Source organism: Narcine bancroftii, chromosome 6, assembly GCF_036971445.1.
Source record: "Narcine bancroftii isolate sNarBan1 chromosome 6, sNarBan1.hap1, whole genome shotgun sequence".
Classification (NCBI taxonomy): domain Eukaryota; kingdom Metazoa; phylum Chordata; class Chondrichthyes; order Torpediniformes; family Narcinidae; genus Narcine; species Narcine bancroftii.
The window spans coordinates 135116175-135136457 of record NC_091474.1 but is presented as its reverse complement, the minus strand read 5'-3'; the positions used below and the strand labels follow the sequence as shown (position 1 = coordinate 135136457).

The 20283-nt window shown below is 42.7% G+C and overlaps 1 protein-coding gene across 2 annotated transcripts in view; it reads left to right on the top strand.

Moving 5' to 3' along the window:
• lmbrd1 (LMBR1 domain containing 1) overlaps positions 1 to 20283 on the top strand; it is a 296648-nt gene that overhangs the window by 23563 nt on the left and 252802 nt on the right. For both annotated transcript variants that reach the window (XM_069886140.1, XM_069886141.1), the window contains exon 2: positions 16892 to 17068. In XM_069886140.1, coding sequence (XP_069742241.1) covers positions 16892 to 17068 — 177 coding nt within the window. The remainder of the gene's footprint in view (positions 1 to 16891; positions 17069 to 20283) is intronic.

The following is a 20283-nucleotide window of genomic DNA, read 5'->3' as shown; positions in this document are numbered from 1 at the left end:
ATTACAATGTATGTTGGAAAAAGGATTTAAAAAACTTCTCAAAATCCTCTTTTAAATGTATTACAAAATAACTCTGATTATGTGAAATTGGATTCTCCAAAATCCTCATTTATCCAAAATTTTTTTCAGAGCTGAAGTGATCTCACAGATTGGGGGAAAAAAAAATTACATGAAATTAGAACGATGATTGTCCTTGTTTGAGGTAACTCCCTTCCCTCTCTGGTTCAATTTCTTCTCAACCTACCCCTATTTACTTTTCTCTCCAACTCTCCCTCTCAAACTGCGTGCCAGTCTCCCAGCTGCAAGTGGTTGGAAGGATCCCTTGTCCCGGCATCATCAAGGAGAGCGGGCTCCTTGCAGCTGCGGGGCCTCAGTGGGAGGACCTAGTGACAGCAGTAGCCAGCATTTTGTTTTAGTGAAAATTAAACATTATTTTAATGCTTAGGAAGCTTTCTCTTGTAACAGTTTTTAAACAACAACAAACAAGTGATTTGCTGTGTTGCTACTGGGCTGTTACTAAAAAATGGCCAGTTATCCAAAAAAAAGTTGATCTGACAGAGGCCTGGACCTGACCATTTTGGATAATCAGAGATGTGTAGTGTATACAAAATGAAGTTATTTATCCCATTTTAGTAGAGCATCCTTTATCATAAATATAGTCAAAGTACGTCAAATTCTTTTCCTTAGCCAGTCCAAATTCAAACAATTCCCAATATCAATGCATTCCTGTGAAAGACTTTAAAAAAAATGAACCTTTAACATATCAAAATTCAGTCATCGTTCAAAGCAGTTATTCAGTCAGTAACCACCTACGGCTCCTAGAACGCTTCCACCAGCGTTGTCTCCGCTCCATCCTCAACATCCATTGGAGCGCTTACACCCCTAACGTCGAAGTACTCGAGATGGCAGAGGTCGACAGCATCGAGTCCACGCTTATGAAGATCCAGCTGCGCTGGATGGGTCACGTCTCCAGAATGGAGGACCATCGCCTTCCCAAGATCGTATTATATGGCGAGCTCTCCACTGGCCACCGTGACAGAGGTGCACCAAAGAAAAGGTACAAGGACTGCCTAAAGAAATCTCTTGGTGCCTGCCACATTGACCACCGCCAGTGGGCTGATAACGCCTCAAACCGTGCATCTTGGCGCCTCACAGTTTGGCGGGCAGCAACCTCCTTTGAAGAAGACCGCAGAGCCCACCTCACTGACAAAAGGCAAAGGAGGAAAAACCCAACACCCAACCCCAACCAACCAATTTTCCCTTGCAACCGCTGCAATCGTGTCTGCCTGTCCCGCATCGGACTTGTCAGCCACAAACGAGCCTGCAGCTGACGTGGACTTTTTACCCCCTCCATAAATCTTCGTCCGCGAAGCCAAGCCAAAGAAAAGAACTGAAAAAGGAAGGCTACGAATATACAACAAGCTTTTTCCACTGAATGAAACTATTTCTTACTCCCATTTGGAAGAGAGATCTGAAGTCTTGCTGGATTACATCACTGACATAACTTCCCTGCAGACAGCACGCTGCTTCAAAACTTCAAGAGTGTAATCTTCAACAATTCTACATTGTTTGCCTTGATATTGCAGCATACCTTTCCAATGGGCTTCACAGATCAGCAGTTCCTTCGTTTGATAATGATGTGGGCATTTAACCACCAAATATGGTTTTCGCCCTGGTTAGGCTTGCACAATAATGAGTGATATGTCAAGCTACGGTGGTGTTGGAAACATATCGTTCCCAAAAACCATTATCAACAACTCAGAAAAATTGGTAAGCATTACCAGTTTCAGTATCTTCAGCCAAGCCTACAATACCCAGGTTTTGTCTTCAACTTTGACTTTCCAGATCAACAATTCTTGTCGTTGTTATCTTCCAGATGTTTAACCTGGTCTTTCAAATCCTTTAATGGCTCACCCTGTTCTTTGGTAGAAAGACAGAGCTGTGTAAGTTGATGTCTCCAGTGCCAAAAGCTTATCTTTTAAATGTTTAAACTCTGCTGCAATAAATGTTTTGATTTTTTTCATGTGTTTTGGAGAAGCCCTCAATAATCAGGTTTGGCTATGGATCAGCTGGAGTTTCTTGTTTCTTTCCATTTTTTCTGATCTTTCCACATCTCGTAGCCATTTCAAACACAGAAAATTAAATTTGATACCACTTCAAAAGCTTTTTGAAAAAAAAGTAAACAGGGAAAGAAAGTAGAAAGTATGCTGAAAGCTGTGAAGGAGACGCCTACTCATATTACACTCTAACTGGAAGTCCCCTTTTTTTAATTGAGCCATTAGGCCCTTTCAAGCTATTGTATGAAATGGGGTTAACCGGACAATTTGCCCAATTAGCACCCTACTTGCAGCAGGTTGAAGGAGTCCGACCACTCAGGCTCGTCACAATTCAACCAGGTTCCTGCCCTACCTTGGAGGTAGTCAGAGAACTCAGTAATACTCACCTAAGTCGCGTCCTCCTGCAGCTTTGAAACTGAAAATGGCCGACCCGGTTGTTCCTGTGGCGTCAATGCTTATGTGCTGGCATACAGGGAAACCCCTGGTGAGGTTCCTGCCACGATCAGGAGGGAAGAGAGAGGTCACTGCCCTGGGGCCGGGGAGGAGGTCGCTGCAGTTGGGCAGGGGGAGGTGCCACGATCAAAGAAAGAGGGGTCGCTACTGCAGGGAAGGGGAGAGGGGTCAGCTTCTGTGGGGAAGGGGAGAGGAGTGGGCTGCCACGGGATGGGGGGGGATCATGATTGACAGTGGGAGGGAGACTGACATCTGGTGGGGGGGGCGGGGGAGACTAGTTTGCATGACACGTCACTTACCGCATCATCGCAAGGGCGGGATCCCCCTAAAATCACCAGGTTGGTGATTTACTTGGGCTATCTCCTCAGCTTAAAAGGTGCTGGAGGCACCTTTGCCCAACTAATCGCACCTGGATCCCAGGAGGGCTACCTGGGTGCTGCAGCCTAAAAGCACCTACTGGTACCCTGTAAATGACCTGGGATAGATCCAGTCCAGTGCTATAAAGGGTCTCACATGTGCTCAATTTTTTTTTTCTCTTTGCTATCTTCGAGTGTCCACCCTGTTCACTCCAGGCTGAGAACTGTGGAACGGCGCTGGGGAAATTGTTGGTAAGGTGTGCACTGTTATAGGATTGGGAGCATCTTTGTTAGTGTCCTAAGCAATGTAGAACCATGCCTGAACTGAGTCAAGGAGTGGCGGGTATCGTATTGGTTTTTCCTTGATTGTTAAGTGTACTCAGTTCGTTGTTTGTGAGTGGGTATTTTAACCCTGTTGCGATTTTTTTTTCTCTTTTTTTCTCATGTTTATCTTCTATAAATTGTTCACGTATATATTTCAACCCCTGATGCGATTTATCCATGCTCACTATGAATTGTGTGTGCATGTGTTTTATTCCCGCTGCCACTTTCCCACGCTTGCTATAAACTGCACATTTGTGTGTTTTTCCCATTACCCTCTTTCCATGCTTGTCTTTTGTAAGTAAAGTCATTTACCACAAGACAGTGTTCAGAGTCTTTGCCTTTGAGACCCATCAAATCTGCTTTCTCACTCATAACACCTGTCTTCTCTTTGTTGCAGTCCTCAATCAATTCCTTAGTTTTACTGAAGTTGAATGAAAGCTTATTGTGACACCACTCAACTAACTGATCTCTCTCTCTCTCTCCTCTATGCTTTCTCATTGCCATCTGTGATTCTGTTGACAACCCTGGTGTCATCAGCAAATTTGTAGATGGTAGTTGAATTGTGCCTAGCCATGTAGTCATGGGTGTAGTGAGAGTGGAGTAGTGTGCTAATAAGCACGCATCCTTGAGGTGTGCTTGTGACTCTCATTGTGGTGGAGATGTTGTTACTGATTCTCAATGACTGTGGTCTTCTGATGAGGAAGTCAAGGATCCAGTTGCAGAGGGAGGTATAGAGCCCAGGATTTGAAGTTTGCTAATCAGTACTGAGGGGATTATGGTGTTGAAAGCAGAGCTAGAATTGATGAAAAGCAGCCTGATGTCATTACAGGTACATTATCATTTATCCAAAGTTCTGAAAACTGAAACCTCTAAAAACTAAATATTTTTTTCCATGGTTGTCGTCTGCATACCAAAGCTTGCATTTGGTCAAATGTGACCCAATACGACCCACCCCCATCCAAAGCTGTGTCTTAGTGCTCCTACCAGTCAGATGTGCCTCTGCTGTTCCAACCAGTCAGACGTGCCAAAAAGAGCTGCAGAGTCCCCTGTGGGTAACAGAGAAGCAGGAAATAAAGCATCTGTCATTATTTATAGCACAGAAAGTAGAGTTATTGCAGGTTTGACTGTGGTGTATCTGTTGTTGAATTTCTCAGTCTCTCTTTCTCCCCCAAAGAATGAATGTTTTCTCTCTGTTTGCAAAACCACATGATCCCTCTTAGAACAGCAACCTTCAACCAGCAATTTAAACTTCTGGCATCAGTCTTAATAGCAAAAGATTTTAAGTTCTTGAGCCTGTGCATCGTACAAACGTGTTGATCCATTAACGTCTACTTGTTAAACCCTGACAAGTACTCTTCCCATGATCTCAGCAAAACCCATTGGAAGCATGAAGTCTTCTGCATGGCCCTTGAGATGTTTGTTTGTGAAATGTGATCTAACAACAAAACCTCATAATCTTATTCCTTTTAAGATATATTTTATCATAATTTTATTAACTCATTCCTTAATACACCCCACCATCCAGCACTGCCACAAACCACGTTCAGAGCTGCCACAACCCCCCCTCCCCCCTCCCCAGCACACCCCTGGTCCAGAGACCCTTCTAGTTAGAATGTGTTTTTGTTTTGCGCAAATCTGAAATCAGCACAATTACTTAACGTACTGTCGTTACTCTTATTCCAAAAGGCGTCTCGTCTCAAGGGTTTCAGATAAAAGATTATTTATGTACCTGCATTGCATTTGTCCAGGTGATCCAGGGCTGAGTAGAGAGCCAGTGAGATTGCATCTGCTATGGAACAGTTGTGGCGATAGGCAAATCACAGTGCATTCAGGTCTTTGCGTACAAGTTAGTTCTGGCCATTACCAACCTCTCAAAGCATTTCATTACATGAGATATGAGGGCCATATCACCTTGGGCACCATCGGTATGATTAATGTGATTTTGAAGCAGGTGGAAACCATATAATATAACCATATAACCACTTACAGCACAGAACAGGCCAGTTTGGCCCTACTAGTTCATGCCGTAGCAAATCCCCACCCTCCTAGTCCCACTGACCAGCACCCGGTCCATACCCCTCTAGTCCCCTCCTATCCATGTAACGATCCAGTCTTTCCTTAAATGTAACCAATGATCCCGCCTCGACCACGTCTGCCGGAAGCTCATTCCACATCCCCACCACCCTCTGCGTAAAGAAATTTCCCCTCATGTTCCCCTTATAATTTTCCCCCTTCAATCTTAAACCATGTCCTCTAGTTCGAATCTCCCCCTTTCTTAATTGAAAAAGCCTATCCACATTGACTCTGTCTGTCCCTTTTAAAATCTTAAACACCTCTATCAAGTCCCCTCTCAATCTTCTACGCTCCAGAAAAAAAAGCCACAGTCTGCACAACCTTTCCCTGTAACTCAGACCCTGAAATCCTGTCAACATTCTCGTGAACCTTCTCTGCACTCTCTCTATTTTGTTTATATCTTTCCTATAATTTGGTGACCAAAACTGTACACAGTACTCCAAATTTGGCTCACCAATGCCTTGTACAATTTCATCATAACCTCCCTACTCTTGAATTCAATACTCCGATTTATGAAGGCCAACATTCCAAATGCCTTCTTCACCACATCATCTACCTGAGTATCAGCCTTGAGGGTACTATTTACCATAACCCCTAAATCCCTTTGTTGCTCTGCACTCCTCAATTGTCTACCATTCAATATATATGACCTATTTAAATTTGCCTTTCCAAAATGCAGCACCTCACATTTATCTGTATTAAATTCCATCAGCCTTTCTCAGCCCACACCTCCAGCCTTCCTAAATCACCTTTTAATCTATGGTAATCTACCTCACTGTCCACAACACCACCAATCTTTGTGTCATCCGCAAACTTGCTTATCCAATTCTCTACCCCTACATCCAGATCGTTAATATATGTAACAAATAATAGTGGACCCAGGACCGAACCCTGAGGAACTCCACTAGTCACCGGCCTCCAATTGGACAAACAATTTTTTACCACTACTCTCTGACACCTTCCATCCAACCACTGCTGAATCCATTTCACTACCTCCTTATTTATACCTAATGCCTCCACCTTTTTTCCTAACCTCCTGTGGGGAACTTTGTCAAAAGCTTTACTAAAGTCCAAATAGACAACATCCACAGCTTTCCCTTCATCAACCTTTTTTGTAACCCCCCTCGAAGAACTCAATCAGGTTTGTCAAGCATGATCTACCCCTGACAAAACCATGCTGATTACTCCCTATCAATCCTTGTACCTCCAAAAATTTGTAAATAGCATCCCTCAGAACACTTTCCATGAACCTGCCCACCACAGACGTTAGACTTACAGGCCTATAATTCCCAGGTTTGCATTTGGACCCTTTCTTAAACAGAGGAACCACATGTGCCACCCTCCAATCCTTTGGTACCACCCCCGTGGCCAGTGACATCCTAAATATCTCTGTTAATGGCCCCACTAACTGTCCACTAGTCTCCCTGAGTGTCCTAGGGAATATTTTGTCCGGTCCGGGAGATTTATCCACCTTTATCTTTTTTAACACAGCCATCACTACCTCCTCGGTTATCCTTGTATGCTTCATGACCTCCCCACTATTTTTCTTTACTTCAACTGGTTCAACATTTTTTTCCCTAGTGAATACCGAGGCAAAGAAATCATTCAAAATTTCCCCCATTTCCTCAGACTTCTCACTCAGCCTACCTTCGCTATCTACAAGGGGTCCAATTTTATCTCTCACTAATCTTTTACTTTTAATGTACTTATAGAAACCCTTTGGATTTATTTCTACTCTTTCAGCCAAAGCCTCTTCATGCCTTTTTTTGGCCTTTCTAATTTCTTTCTTAAGATTCCTTCTTCACTCCTTGTAGTCCTCCTTCAACTTCTCAGCTCCCTGCTCTTTATACCTCTTGTACACCTCCCTTTTTCTCCTAACCAAATTTCCAATATTCCTCAAAAACCAAGCCTCCCTATGACTTCCAGCCTTTCCTTTGATCCAGACTGGGACATAACTATTCTGTACCCTCAAAATTTCTTTTTTGAATATCCTCCATTTTTCATTAACATCCTTACCTGAAAATATCCTGTCCTACTCAATACTCCCCAAATCCCTTCTTATTCCTACGAAATTTGCTCTTTTCCAATCCAGAACCTCAACTTTAGGCCTCTCCTTGCTCTTCCTTAAAACTAACAGAATTATGGTCACTAGACCCAATTGGTTCTCCAACATTAATGTCTGCTACCTGACCTAGCTCGTTCCCTAACAGGAGATACAGTATTAAACCATCCCGAGTCGGTTCTTCTACTAACTGATTTAGAAAACAATCCTGAACACATTTAACAAACTCAAGCCCATCCAGCCCTCTAACCGTATGGGTATCCCAATCAATGTGTGGGAAGTTAAAATCTCCCATGATCACTACCCTATGATTTTCACACATATACGTTATCTCCCTACAAATTTGTTCCTCTAATTCCCTTGGCCCATTTGGTGGTCTGTAATACACCCCTATTAGCACCCTCATGCCTCCTCCACCCCTCAATTCCACCCAAACAGCCTCACTGGTCGATCCCTCCATACCATCCTGCCACCTCACGGCAGTAATGTCCTCCCTAACAAGCAGAGCAACTCCTCCTTTTTTACCCCCTGATCTATCACATCTAAAACAAATGTATCCCAGAACATTAAGTTGCCAGTCCTGCCCCTCCTGTAGCCAGGTCTCACTAATTGCCACAATATCGTGACCCCAAGTATCTATCCATGCTCTCAGCTCATCTACCTTGTTCACTATGCTTCTTGCATTAAAATATATGCATCTCAGAGAATGTCCCTCACATATATTCTCTTTTTTACCTTCTACCCTAATCTCCATCCTACCTTTGTTATCTTTTTTATTCCTAGCTAGGTGGCCATACACCCTGGACACTGCTCTCACCCTCTGTTCCCCACCCCCCCTGCCAAACTAGTTTAAACCTACCCCCACAGCTCTAGCAAATCTATTTGCCAGCACATTGGTCCCCCTCCAGTTCAAGTGGAGTCCGTCCCTCTTGTACAGGTCTGACCTTCCCCAGAAGAGATCCCAATGATCCAGAAATCTTATCCCTTGTCCCCTGCACCATCTCTTTAGCCACGCATTCATCCTCCACATCCTCCTATTTCTACCCTCACTAGCTCGTGGCACGGGCAGCAATCCAGAGATTACTACCTTGGAGGTCCTGTTTTTTAACTTCCTACCTAATTCTACATAATCCTGTTTCAGGACCTCATCCCCACTTCTAACTAAGTCATTGGTCCCCTTGCAGAATGCTATGTACTCGATCAGAGATATCCCTGACCCTGGCACCAGGGAGGCAACAGACCAACCTGGATCCCCTATCTCTTCCCACAAACCTCCTATCTGTCCCTTTGACTAATGAGTCCCCAACTACAGGAATCCTATTCTTATCCTTCTTTCCCTTCTGAACCTCAGGGGCAGCCCCTGTGCCAGATACCTGACCCCCACGACTCGTCCCTGATAGGCTGTTCCCCCCAACAGTATCCAAAGCCGAATACATGTTGCTGAGGGGCACTTCCACAGGGGTACTCTGCACTGGCGCTCTTCCTCCTTTCCTCACAGTCACCCAATTCCCTGACTCCTGCCTTCTAGGGGTGACTGTCTCCCTGTAACTCCTCTCTATCACTGCCTCTGCTTCCCTTATGATCCTCAGTTCATCCAATTGCAGCTCAAGCTCCCTAACACGGTCACTCATTACATGCAATTGGATGCACCTTTTGCAGGTGTAGTCATCAGGAACAGCTGTGCAGTCTCTGACTTCCCACATCCCACAATTGGAGCACTTAACTACCCCAGCTGACTCCATTTCCTCCTTTCTTACTATAGTACCCTTTACTAATAAGCTCCTTCTTAGCCCCTGCTCACCGAAGCCCCTCGAACCAAAGTCCCCACTCCTTCACTGGGCCACTCACACTGCGCCGCTCCTCGCTGGCCACTCCCTCCTTTTCTACTCCTTTTATTTTCCCCTTACCAGTTAACCCCAATTAACTCCCGGCTCCTCCTCCTCCTCCTCTCACCCGAAACCAGGCACTGACTCACTGTCTCCTCCGACCCCGAGTCTGACCTGACTGAGCCCAAGACTTGGGCTAAGACTGCAGCAGGAAGAGACTGAAAATGTCCGTCAGCACTCCAGCTAGTTAGTTACCACAGATTTTTAGTCTCCTGCTATCCTGGGTAAACTTGTACCTCTCACTTTGTTCATTTTAGATTGGTCAGAGCTAGCGAAAGAAAATAGACACACACACCGAGAGCAGTTCAGTTTATATAAATCTTTATTACAAATTCTAAAGCTGATATCAAACTACAATATGCAAGCCCTTCCCAATTATACTTATCAACGCCTGGACTGGTCCCAACTGCCGAAGCGAGGGAACGACCGCACACTTGTAGGTTGTCGGGGCGCCGGTAGCAGCTTCTCCACCTCCCCCAACCGGGACGTTGGCTGGACTCTAGAAGTTCTTCTTCTTGCTGAGAGATGTTGCCACCTCTCGGAGAATCACAAACTTCAGCAGCGGGACCATGGCTTATATTACCCAAAAACTGATTACCCAAGCACCTATTCCCAGCACAAAAAGGAAGATAAGTGAGCAAGCTAGCATGCCTTGGCTTCTATCGAATAACTCAACTACACAACTTTCAGCTTATCACTTTGAATACAATGGTTTATTTTGCGTCAAGGTTAGGTCTCTGCCTGAAAGACTGTGACCAAAACAAGCAGGAAGATTAAATGTTCTTGGTACACAAATGTCCTTTCGTCAGATAACTGCATCTCTGGCCCCTCGGTAGAATTTACCTTGTGTCTGCTGATTCTAAAAAACAAGCAGGTTCTCAGCCTTGCAGAAGCAAAGGCTGGAAAAGTAAAAAAAAATGGATTAAATCTTCCATTACACCTGCCAGGTACACCATCAGGGCCTGACCCCTTGCAAGGGATTGGCCTCTTGAAAGAGTTTTGACATTGGCCTGTGAAATGGATATTACCAAGTTGCCAGCTTCTTCAAGGATTCTCACAAGGACAGTTAAAGTGAGCAAAAAAGGCTTGGGTCCCAACTTGTCATCTTCCAAATATCATTGAAATTCACTGTTTGGATATGTTAAAAAAAATGTAGATTAGATTTTAAAATTTAACTAAATTGTATCCTCTTCACAATAGCATGAGTGTGGGGTGGTGAAAAATGTAAGCTCAGAGTACAAAATGTAATGGGTTGAGACATTAACCAACATGCGAATAGTGGGGTGGGGGGGGGGTGCACGGGAGAGAAGTAACTTTTAATGTCTTGCTCTTGTCTTGGGTTCAGAAGTGTTAATGTAAGAAATTAGAAAATTGAACTTGACTATTCAGATTTTAGACACATTACCATGAATCCTATTTTTGTACCCAGTGAAGAGAGGATTGCTTTGAGAAGCAAATCCCACTTGCTGTTAACTGAAATCTGATCTGATCTCATCAACTGGACAATTTAACATGTCATATGAACAATAAGATCATTTAGATAGTGTTTGTGGGAAGCAAAACTATTCTCCATCTACAAATAAAACTTTGAGCATATTGTATCTAAAACTGCAACTGTGAACGTGGTTTAACAGAAAAGAGTTGAAACTTGATTTAGTAAATATATACTTGATTTTTAAATATTTTAATACACTTTTCTATTCCACAATTCTCAATTTGTCTTCAAGAAAATGCTAATGTTTGAAATATTTTTTGTTTCCTCCATTGCTCTGCCAGCTGATCAACAACAGACACTGCATTAAACTATGATCCAAAGCATAAATCAGTCCTAAAACCTTTCTTTGTTGCTCAAATGTGACACAAGGAGGTTAGCATGACTTGCAGTTCTGTAAAGCACTCTTTTTGGGACAGTCCCATCTCTTAAATTAGATCTGGCACAATAGATAAATACACAGTAATCATAGCATAGTGATTCACCAATAATTATTTCTGTCCTTTGCGTATGATTGAATGTTTTGCTTGTTCAACAGTTCTTCCAGCAGTTTATTCAAAGAAAACTGAGTCAACTGTTTAGCTATTAATAATGACTTCTCTGGTCCTGCGAGATCAGCTGAGACTTGACCAAGTGTATGTGTGAGAAAGTAGGGGCGAAATTGCAGGGAGCCTTGCAGAAATTTTTCTGTCTTTCTTAGATCCAGGAGAGGTACTGAAGACTGGCTAATATCTTGCCTTTATTTTAAGACTGCAAGTTAAAACTAGGGAATTGGAAGGCTCAGAGCCTGAATATGCCTGAAATTGTCTGATCTCAGAAGCTTGGTCAGTACTTGGAGGGGAGACTGTTTAGGAACACTAGGTGCTGTAGGTTTCTGTGAGGAGTAATGGACAAAGTGGTGAGTCTGCCTTACAGCAGACAAAAGTTAAAAGAATTTTGTATGTTACATTCTCAATGTAGTGTTAAGTGACAATAATGGAACCTTACACCTTTTTTGTTACAGCCTGGGGAGTATTATGTGAATGGTGGGAAATTTACTAGAGGGGATTCTGATAAAGAGTCTGTCCACACTTGGAAAGGCTCGGATTGTTTTAGGGAAAGCCAGCTTAAATTTGTGTATGGAAATAGTGCCTTACAAATTTGAGGTTTTTCTTTTAACTGAATTTTAGGAAGGCCGTTGTGAAGGTTGCTCATGCGAGGCTGAAAGTTGGATCATATGGGATTCAAGGTGAACTAAGTATTGATAGGAATTTGGCTTAAAACACTGAGGACTGCAGACACCGTGGGTGAAGTGAAAAAAATGTTGGAGAAACTCAGTAGGTCAAACTGTGTACTTTATATTGCAAAGATAAAGACACATAACCAATGTTTCAGTCCTTCATCAAAGATAATGGTGGGTTGTTCTTCAGATTCGAGGCCTATTACCAGTGTCATGATGCAGGAATTGGGCTGTGTCTATCATTGTATATCATATGTATTACTAAGCCTTTTCATACCGCAGAATAAAATGAAGATTCTTGGAAAATTTTCCTGGGAACTCTCCCATAAATCTGCAGAATGTAAAGGTCGGCCTGAGAATTTTAAACTGGTCCATGACCAGGATATTTTCCCAGAACACCCTCTCCCTGTGATGTGAAAAGCCAAATGACCAATCAGGGAAAGCCTCGTGATGTCACTGCTTGTGTGTTGCGTCACATAGGTGATTAAAATTAAAATATACTTACCTCTTGACGATAGTGGGCCGCTTCAGCAAGTCATGATGGCAGCACAATGCAGGATGAATAGCTGTCCATGTTAACCATAATCCCACATGGTGCTGCATTTCCCATAGCGGTTCCAACTGCGCGAGGGATTATGGGAAACAAAATCAGCCATTTATCCAGCGTTGTGCTCCCATTGCAATGTGTCGATGCACTGGGGGGGGGGGGGGGGGGGAGGTTCTGGGCCTGTGGCTGCTGGGGGGGATGGGAGCTAGCAGGTGGGAAAGTGATCGATGGACAGATGGGGGGGTGGGGTAAGCTTTATCTTACCACTTGTGAGTGTGTTTTGTGTCATCGGTTAGAGTGGAAACCAACCTGCCCCCCCAATTGTCAAGGAGGGCAAATTCTCAGGAATTTGGACTGCAGTGTGAAAGGCCCGGGAAGTCCTGAATTCCTGGAAATTTCACTGGGACAAAATAGGGTCACTGCTCACCTGCAGTGTGAAAACAGCTAATGATTTGGTTTAGAATGTAGGTGTAATTTCAAATGTACCATCTCTGAAAATAAGATGGATTACCTGCGGCTACAACTGAATCAGAGGAAAATGAAAGATTGCTTCATTCTGAAACATTGCTCCAGGACTGTACTCTGGATTCAACTATCCAGCTAGAACGACTCTTCTCCTTTTGGGCAAACGGAAATGCTGCTGCTTCTGGTAAGACCCAGTGATGGATCGTGTGCATCAACATCAGCAAGGACTGGTATGCAAATGTCTCTTTAGTAAAGGCTCACTGCTTACCAGAGATGATGCTCTTAATGGTGAAGTGCAGGCCTTTCTACATATCCTCAGAATCTATTCTAATTATAGCAGTTTATGTACCCCCTTCTACAAATGAAAGAGATTTACAGGTTCACCTGTGAAGCCCTGGCAACTCTTCCTGATGACTGTATTATTGTTGCTAGTGATTCAGTCACGTCACATTGAAAGCAGTCCTGCTGAATTTCCAACAAAATGTCAACTTTGCAACTGGGGAGAAAATATCTTGGATCTGATCTACAGAAATGTCCCCTGCCCCCATCCCTCAGACCATGTATCTATCATGCTAATCCATGCAAACAGACCACTGTTGTTAAAACGAATCAAATGAACTCACAGGGAGATTAGGACTGGGCCAGAGGAAGCCACAACAGTGCTGCAGGACCACAGTCTGGAGTACATTAGGGGAGGTAGGGATCTACAACAATGTCAACGAGTAAACTGGCACACAGTTGCTAGGTACATTAGCAAGTTTATTGAGGACGTCACAGTAATCAAATGCTATACATCCATGGGAAATTAATAACCATGGATAGATGTGGAGGTTCATAAAAACCTCCAAGCTCGTGACACTGTTTAAAGATGGGGAGAGAAGATGGCATTAAGATTTACAAGGGCTGAACTCTCCTGTGCATTCAGGAAGGAGAAGTGTGGGTATGCACAAAGAATCCAGAGACACCTCTGTAACACCAGCAACAGGAGGTGCATGTGGCAGGATATTCAAACATTAGCTGATGGCCAGCAACTTTGAGTTTCCCTTCCTGACCAAAGGCACCTCAGAAGGTCATTAGGAAGGAAAATATTAACTTTGTTAGGTAACTAGCAAATAATATCAAAAAAGATACTAAAAGCTTTTTAAAGTATATTAAGACAAAAAAAGAGGAACGATAGAGAATGACACTGGAGAAATTGTAATGGGAGATCAGGAGATGACAGAGGAACTAACTGGGTGAGTATTTTGCATCAGTCTTCACTGTGGAGGACATTTGCAGCATACCTGACTTTCAAGGCTGTCAGAGAAGAGAGGTGAGTGCAGTCAAGATCACTGGAGAGAAGGTGCTTGTGAAGCTGAAAGGTCCAAATGGAGTGCACCCTTGGGTTCTTAAAGAAGTAGCTATAGAGGTTGTAGCAGCAATAATAATGATCTTCTGAGATTCAATAGATTTTGGTATGGTTCCAGAGGTATTAGAAAATTGCAAAGGTTACACCACTATTTAAAAGGGCAGGAGAAAGCAGAAAGAAAATTATAGACCTGTTAGTGTAACATTGGTGGTTAGGAAGTTTGGAGCCAAGGGTAAGGTTGCAGAGTACCTTGAAGGTGCATGACAAGATAGGCCAAAGTTAGCATGATTTCCTCAAGGGGAAATCTTTCCTGACAAATAAGTGCAATTTTCATTTTAGGAAAACATAAGCAGGCTGGACAAAGGAGATGCAGTGAATGTTGTACATTTGGATATTCAACAGATCTTTGACATGGTGCTGCATGTGAGGCTGCATTTCAAGATGAGAGCACATGGAATTACATGAAAGATGCTAGCATGGGAAGAGAATTGGCTGATTGGCAGGAAACAGTGGGAATAAAGGGATTCTATTCTGGTTGGCTACCGGTTAGCAGTGGTGTCCCACAGGGGTAAGTCTATGTTAATGATTTAGATTGTGGAATAAATGGTTTTGTGGATAAGTTTGCAGAAGATGCAAAGAAAGGTGGAGGGACAGGTAGTGAGGAGGAAACAGGGACAATAGGGTAGACTAGGAGAATGGGCAAAGAAGTGACAAATGACAGACAATGTTGAAAAATGTATGGTCAGGCACTTTGGTAGAAGGAATAAAAGAGCAGACTTTAGATGGGGAGAAAATTCAGAAGTGCAAAGAGACTTGGAGTCCTTGTGTACGATACCCTAGAGGGTAACCTCCAGGTGATGAAGAAGATGATTGTAATGTTGGCATTCATATCAAGAGGAATAGGATTCAAGAGCAGGGATATGATTTTGAAGTTTTATAAGGCACTGTGAGGCCACATTTGGAGTATAGTACAGTTTTTGGCTCCTTAAGAAAGGATTTGTTAGCATTGGAGAGGGTTCAGAGAAGATTCACAAGAACGATCCTTGAAATGAAGGGATTAGCATATGAGGTAAGTTTGACAGCTCTTGGACTGCACTCCTTTGAGTTCAGTGGAATGGGGGGGGGGGTGGAGAAACTCATTGAAAATTTGCAAATTTTGAAAGCCCTTGCCAAAGTTGTTTCCCATGGTATGGGAGTCAAGGATGAGAAGACACAACTTCAGGATTGAAGGGCACCTTTTTAAAACAGTTGTGGAGGAATTTCTTAAGCCAGAGTGGTGAACCTTTGGAATTTGCTACCACAAGTGGCTGTGGTGGCCAGCTTTTTGGGGGTATTTAAGGGAGAGAATTATAGGTCTAGGACAGGATATCAAAAGTTATGGGGAGAAGGCAGGGGCGGTGGAGCTGAGTGGGAGAATGGATCAGCTCATGATGGTTTTGTGGAGCAGACTCAATGGGCTGAATTTCCTGCTTGTGCACCTATATCTTATGGTTCCTATGGTCTCTTAAGCCTCATCTTTCCCCGAAGAACAAGCATCCTACACAGCTGTGGTTGAGGTGAAGAAGATCTTATCCAGGGCGAACCCACACAAAGCAACTGGACCAGATAGCATACCTGGTCAGGTGCTGAAGGGCTGTGTGGCGCGACTGATTGAGGTTGTAATGCACAGTTACAACAACATCTCACTGAAGCAGTCCATACACTGCAGGTTTTAAGGCAGCCACCATTGTCCCAGTGCTAAAGAAAGAGACAGAACCTGAACTTAATGACTACCACCCAATTAACACTGACATCTGTGATCAAGAAGTGCTTTGAGTTGCTGGTGATGGAATGCATCAAAGCACACCTTCCAGTTTCCTTGACGTCCAAACCGGTCGACAGGTGATACAATAGCCTCGACCCTTCACACTGTCCTGGCCCACCTAGAGAATGAAGCCTCATAAGCCAGATTGTTGTTCTTTGACTTCAGTTTGGCGTTTAATGCAATCATAGAAGCTGGTGCAGAAGCTTGAGGGCCCTCTCTGCAACTGGGACTTCTAGATGGTGACATGGTCATGGTTGGGTGCAGTTCACTGGAGGTCTGAGGCATTAGTTTGAGGAGTTTTGCCATTGTTGCACTATAATTTCCAGTGGCAAAAACAAAATATACCAGTAGTATTTAACAGATTAGATGGGGGAGAAAGCAATCAACACTTTTAGTCAATGACCGTTCGGTATCCAATTGAGAAAACAAGTGTATTGTAAGTTGCAGAGGTGAAGAGATCAGAGTAAATATCTGTGATAAGATGTAGCCTTGTGTTTTCAAGTAATTGTTTCTTAGAACACTTAGAATTGAAAAGAAATGGACAAATTAAAATTGAAATACACAGTTGAAAGAAAAAGCTGATTAACTGACATTGTTAAATTCAATATAGAGTTCAGAATGTTGTAATGTATCCAGATTGAAGGTTAGGTTCTTTTGTTCACACTTATGTTGGGCATTATTGGAGCTGTGTTGAATGTGACAGAATTGTCAGGTGACTGGAAGCTTAGTCACTTTTGTTCGGGAAATGTTTATTCATCTGCATTTGGTTTCTCCAGTGTAAAGACTACTTTATTTTGTTTTGCAGGCAATTCTAATATTTTGCTGGATATATATTCGTCGATACCAGAGTCAACAGGAAAGTGAGGTTGTCTCCACCATAACTGCAATTTGTGCTCTTGCTCTGGCACTGATCACTTCATCATTGTTACCTGTCGATATATTCCTTGTTTCTTACATGAAAGACTCTACTGGATCTTTCAAGGTAAATAACAAATATCAAACTTGTTATATAAATGTAGTCACTATCTCTGATCATTCAAAATGTTCAGTGATTCAAATAGTGAAATGATGATTTTCAAAACACAATGTAGGTTATTGAACCATGGAATTCTTTGTTCACTGAAGTAAACCATTTAGCCCATTAAGTGTGTCAATTCTTGGTAAAGTAATCTGGTGATTTATTTTCTCTTGGATTACTCAATTCCTTTTTTTTTGAAGGCCCCATCAATTCGGTTTGTTATTCTTGGATTCAATTAATTTCCCAGACTTCAACCATTGTCTGTATAAACTTTTCTTTCCTCACAATTTATCTTTAGTTTAAAATGTTATATAGAGTGTCCTGAATTCCCTAAAACATTCACTGATGGAACACCTTCCCTGTTTCTAAATGCCACAATTTTGTACATCGCTTTTCCAAATTGGTTCTTAATATTTTTTTTATGTCCAAGATGAACAGCCCCAATTTCTCCAATCTAATTCAATAGCTGAAATCACTGATCCCTGGCATTATTCTTGTAAATCCTTGAGCTTTAAAATTTTTTTTAATGGCAACACAAGAGATTTTAGATTCTGGAATCTGAGTTTGTGGAAAGAATGATTGATGTTTTGGTTCCTGCATCAAGACCAAGAATAGAATGAAGGAGGCCAGTGTGGAGCTGAGAATGAAGGGTGAGACTGGCGGTTGATGATGGGTTGAACCAGAGGAGGGATGGGGGAAATATTGCAGATGAAGCCAGGAGGGGAAGGATGAGTGTTGAGACAGAGGAGTTAGTACTAAAACCAATAAGGATAGAGGGGATAAAGCAGATTGTGCTGAATTTGTGCTGGTAGATAATAGAAATGGAGGGTAAGTTTTCAATTCTATGAACCTCAATTTTGTTAACTTGGTTGAGTCCAACTTCATTAAATGCTTTCTGCAAATCCATCCATGTCGCATCCAGTGCATTTTTTAATCATCTTCATCTTTTGTACTTCCATAAGAGAAGAAGTAGGCTATTCAACTCATTGAATCTGTCCCGCCGTTTAATCATGAGTTGATCCATTTTCCCCACAGCCCCACTGCCTTGCATTCTCATAACCTGATGCTCGAGCTAATCAAGAACCTATTAATCTGTACCTTAAATTCACTCAATAACTTGGCCTCCAAAACCGCCTGTGGCAACAAATTCCACAGAAATACCATCCACTGGCTAAAGATATTTCAACCTTAACTCTTTTCTAAGTGAATGTCCTTCAATCCTGAAGTTATGCCTCCTTGTCCCTGACTCTCCCATTGTTGGGAATCAGCTTTTCTGTATCTACTCTGTCCCTACCTTGCAATGTTCAAAATGTTTCAATGAGATCCCCTCTCATTCTCAAATTCCAACAAATGTAGGCCAAGAGCTGTCAAACACTCCTCATATGAAAACCCTTTCATTCCTAGAATTATCCTTGAGAATGTCCTCTGAACCCTCTCTACTATCAGCACAAGCTCTCTTAAATGAGTCCAAAACTACTCAATACTCTGTGCGGTCTCTCTATTGTCTTACCAAGCTTCCTGGAGTTTGCAGGTCATGTTTAAGGCTGAGAGTAGCATAGCATAACTTAAATGTGTTGTTTACAAGAATATGGAGTGCCAGATGTAGTGAAACACAGAAGTCTGCAGACACTCTGACATCTTGAAGTGCTCAGGCCTGAAACGTGGGTTATGTACCTCCTGTGGATGCTGCGAGACCTGATGAGTTCCTCCAGCGTTCTTGTTTTTTTCTGAAGTACCAGATGTGATCAGAGGGGCGTACAGTGATTGACGTTTTGCAAGGCTGCAAAATGTTTTATGATGGATTTTGTTAGGAGGTAATTGTGTCTAGTTTAGTCTTTAGCTGCATCAGGCGGCCAGAATACCTGACTGTAAAGCCGCCTATTCTACCCCAATGTGGCTGTCGGTTGACCACCTGAAAGTGAAGAACCCAGTCAGGAGAAGCACTTACCTAACCCTCCTCCTGTAGGTATATTCTCCGGCTTGGAGAATCCCCCGTTGCACCCGAAAGCAGCACCAGGCAAAGGCTAGCAGCTTTCAGGTGTCTAGCAGGGGGCGGGCTGATGACAGTCAGCTCGCGACCCAACTCCCCCTGCCTGACAGTCCCCCTGCCCTGTAGTCCCGTACCAAAAGGCTGTCAGGCAGTGGGGAGGCGAGCTGTCAGACGCTGCCCCTGCCCTGACTCAGGAGCCGGCGTTTGCTCAGCGGCACCTTTCCCCACTGCGGACCTTTCAGGTGACAGAACACCACCTTCAGCACTGCCACCTGAACGTCCCTTCACAGACACCCGCAGCCGGCTCCAGAGCCACATTCTCCCAGCGATTTCATCTGAAAAGCGGCTTTTGCAATTATTGGTAATGTTGTTTGAGTTATGAAAATTTGCCTCTAAGAAACACATCAATCACTCCACAAAAATTTGAAACACGGAATAAAATTTGCTATCACTGAAGTTATGTGAGGAAAAGGAATTTTTTTTTTTCCAAACTTGTATTTCTTTATGCATGTGCAGCCGAGTGCTATGGGAAATTAAGATACAGAACATTTTGTAGAAATGCAATCTCCTTCTCCTTCACCTCGTCTCTCATAATGACTGTTTAAAAGACATTTTCAAATTAAAATGGAAGTCATCGTGATAAAATAGCATCACCTTTCGAGTACACACCCAACTCTAATCTGCTAAATTGATAATATATTAGTCATTCTTTTTCCCCAGGGAATCATTATGCAAGTTGATTTTCAGTGCATCTGAGCTTATTTAAGATGTTCTCTGCCAATTAATTATCAAGAACACACAGCATGTTTTTGATATGTTGAAATATTCTAATTTTCAGCACTAGATGTGTTATTGAGGTACAGATTGTGATATCTTAATTGACTTTTAGAACTTGGATTTAGCAATTTATATTAGAACTGTCAATCAGAAAAATCCATCTTAAGGAAAAAAAGTCGAACGATTTTGAAATTAAAGCAAACATTCAGATTTTATACTTAAATGACTGACTGTCTAAATAAAAGGCCAACAGGCTTCTTCTACAGGTTAGACCACCTGAGATGGTGCTAGGCATAATGTTAATTTTCTGATTTTGGTGTACATCATAAAATCACTTTAAAAGTAGCTGAAAACCATGAAATATGCGCAAAATAAGGCACATAGGCATATTAATTATGTTACAATGTCTAGT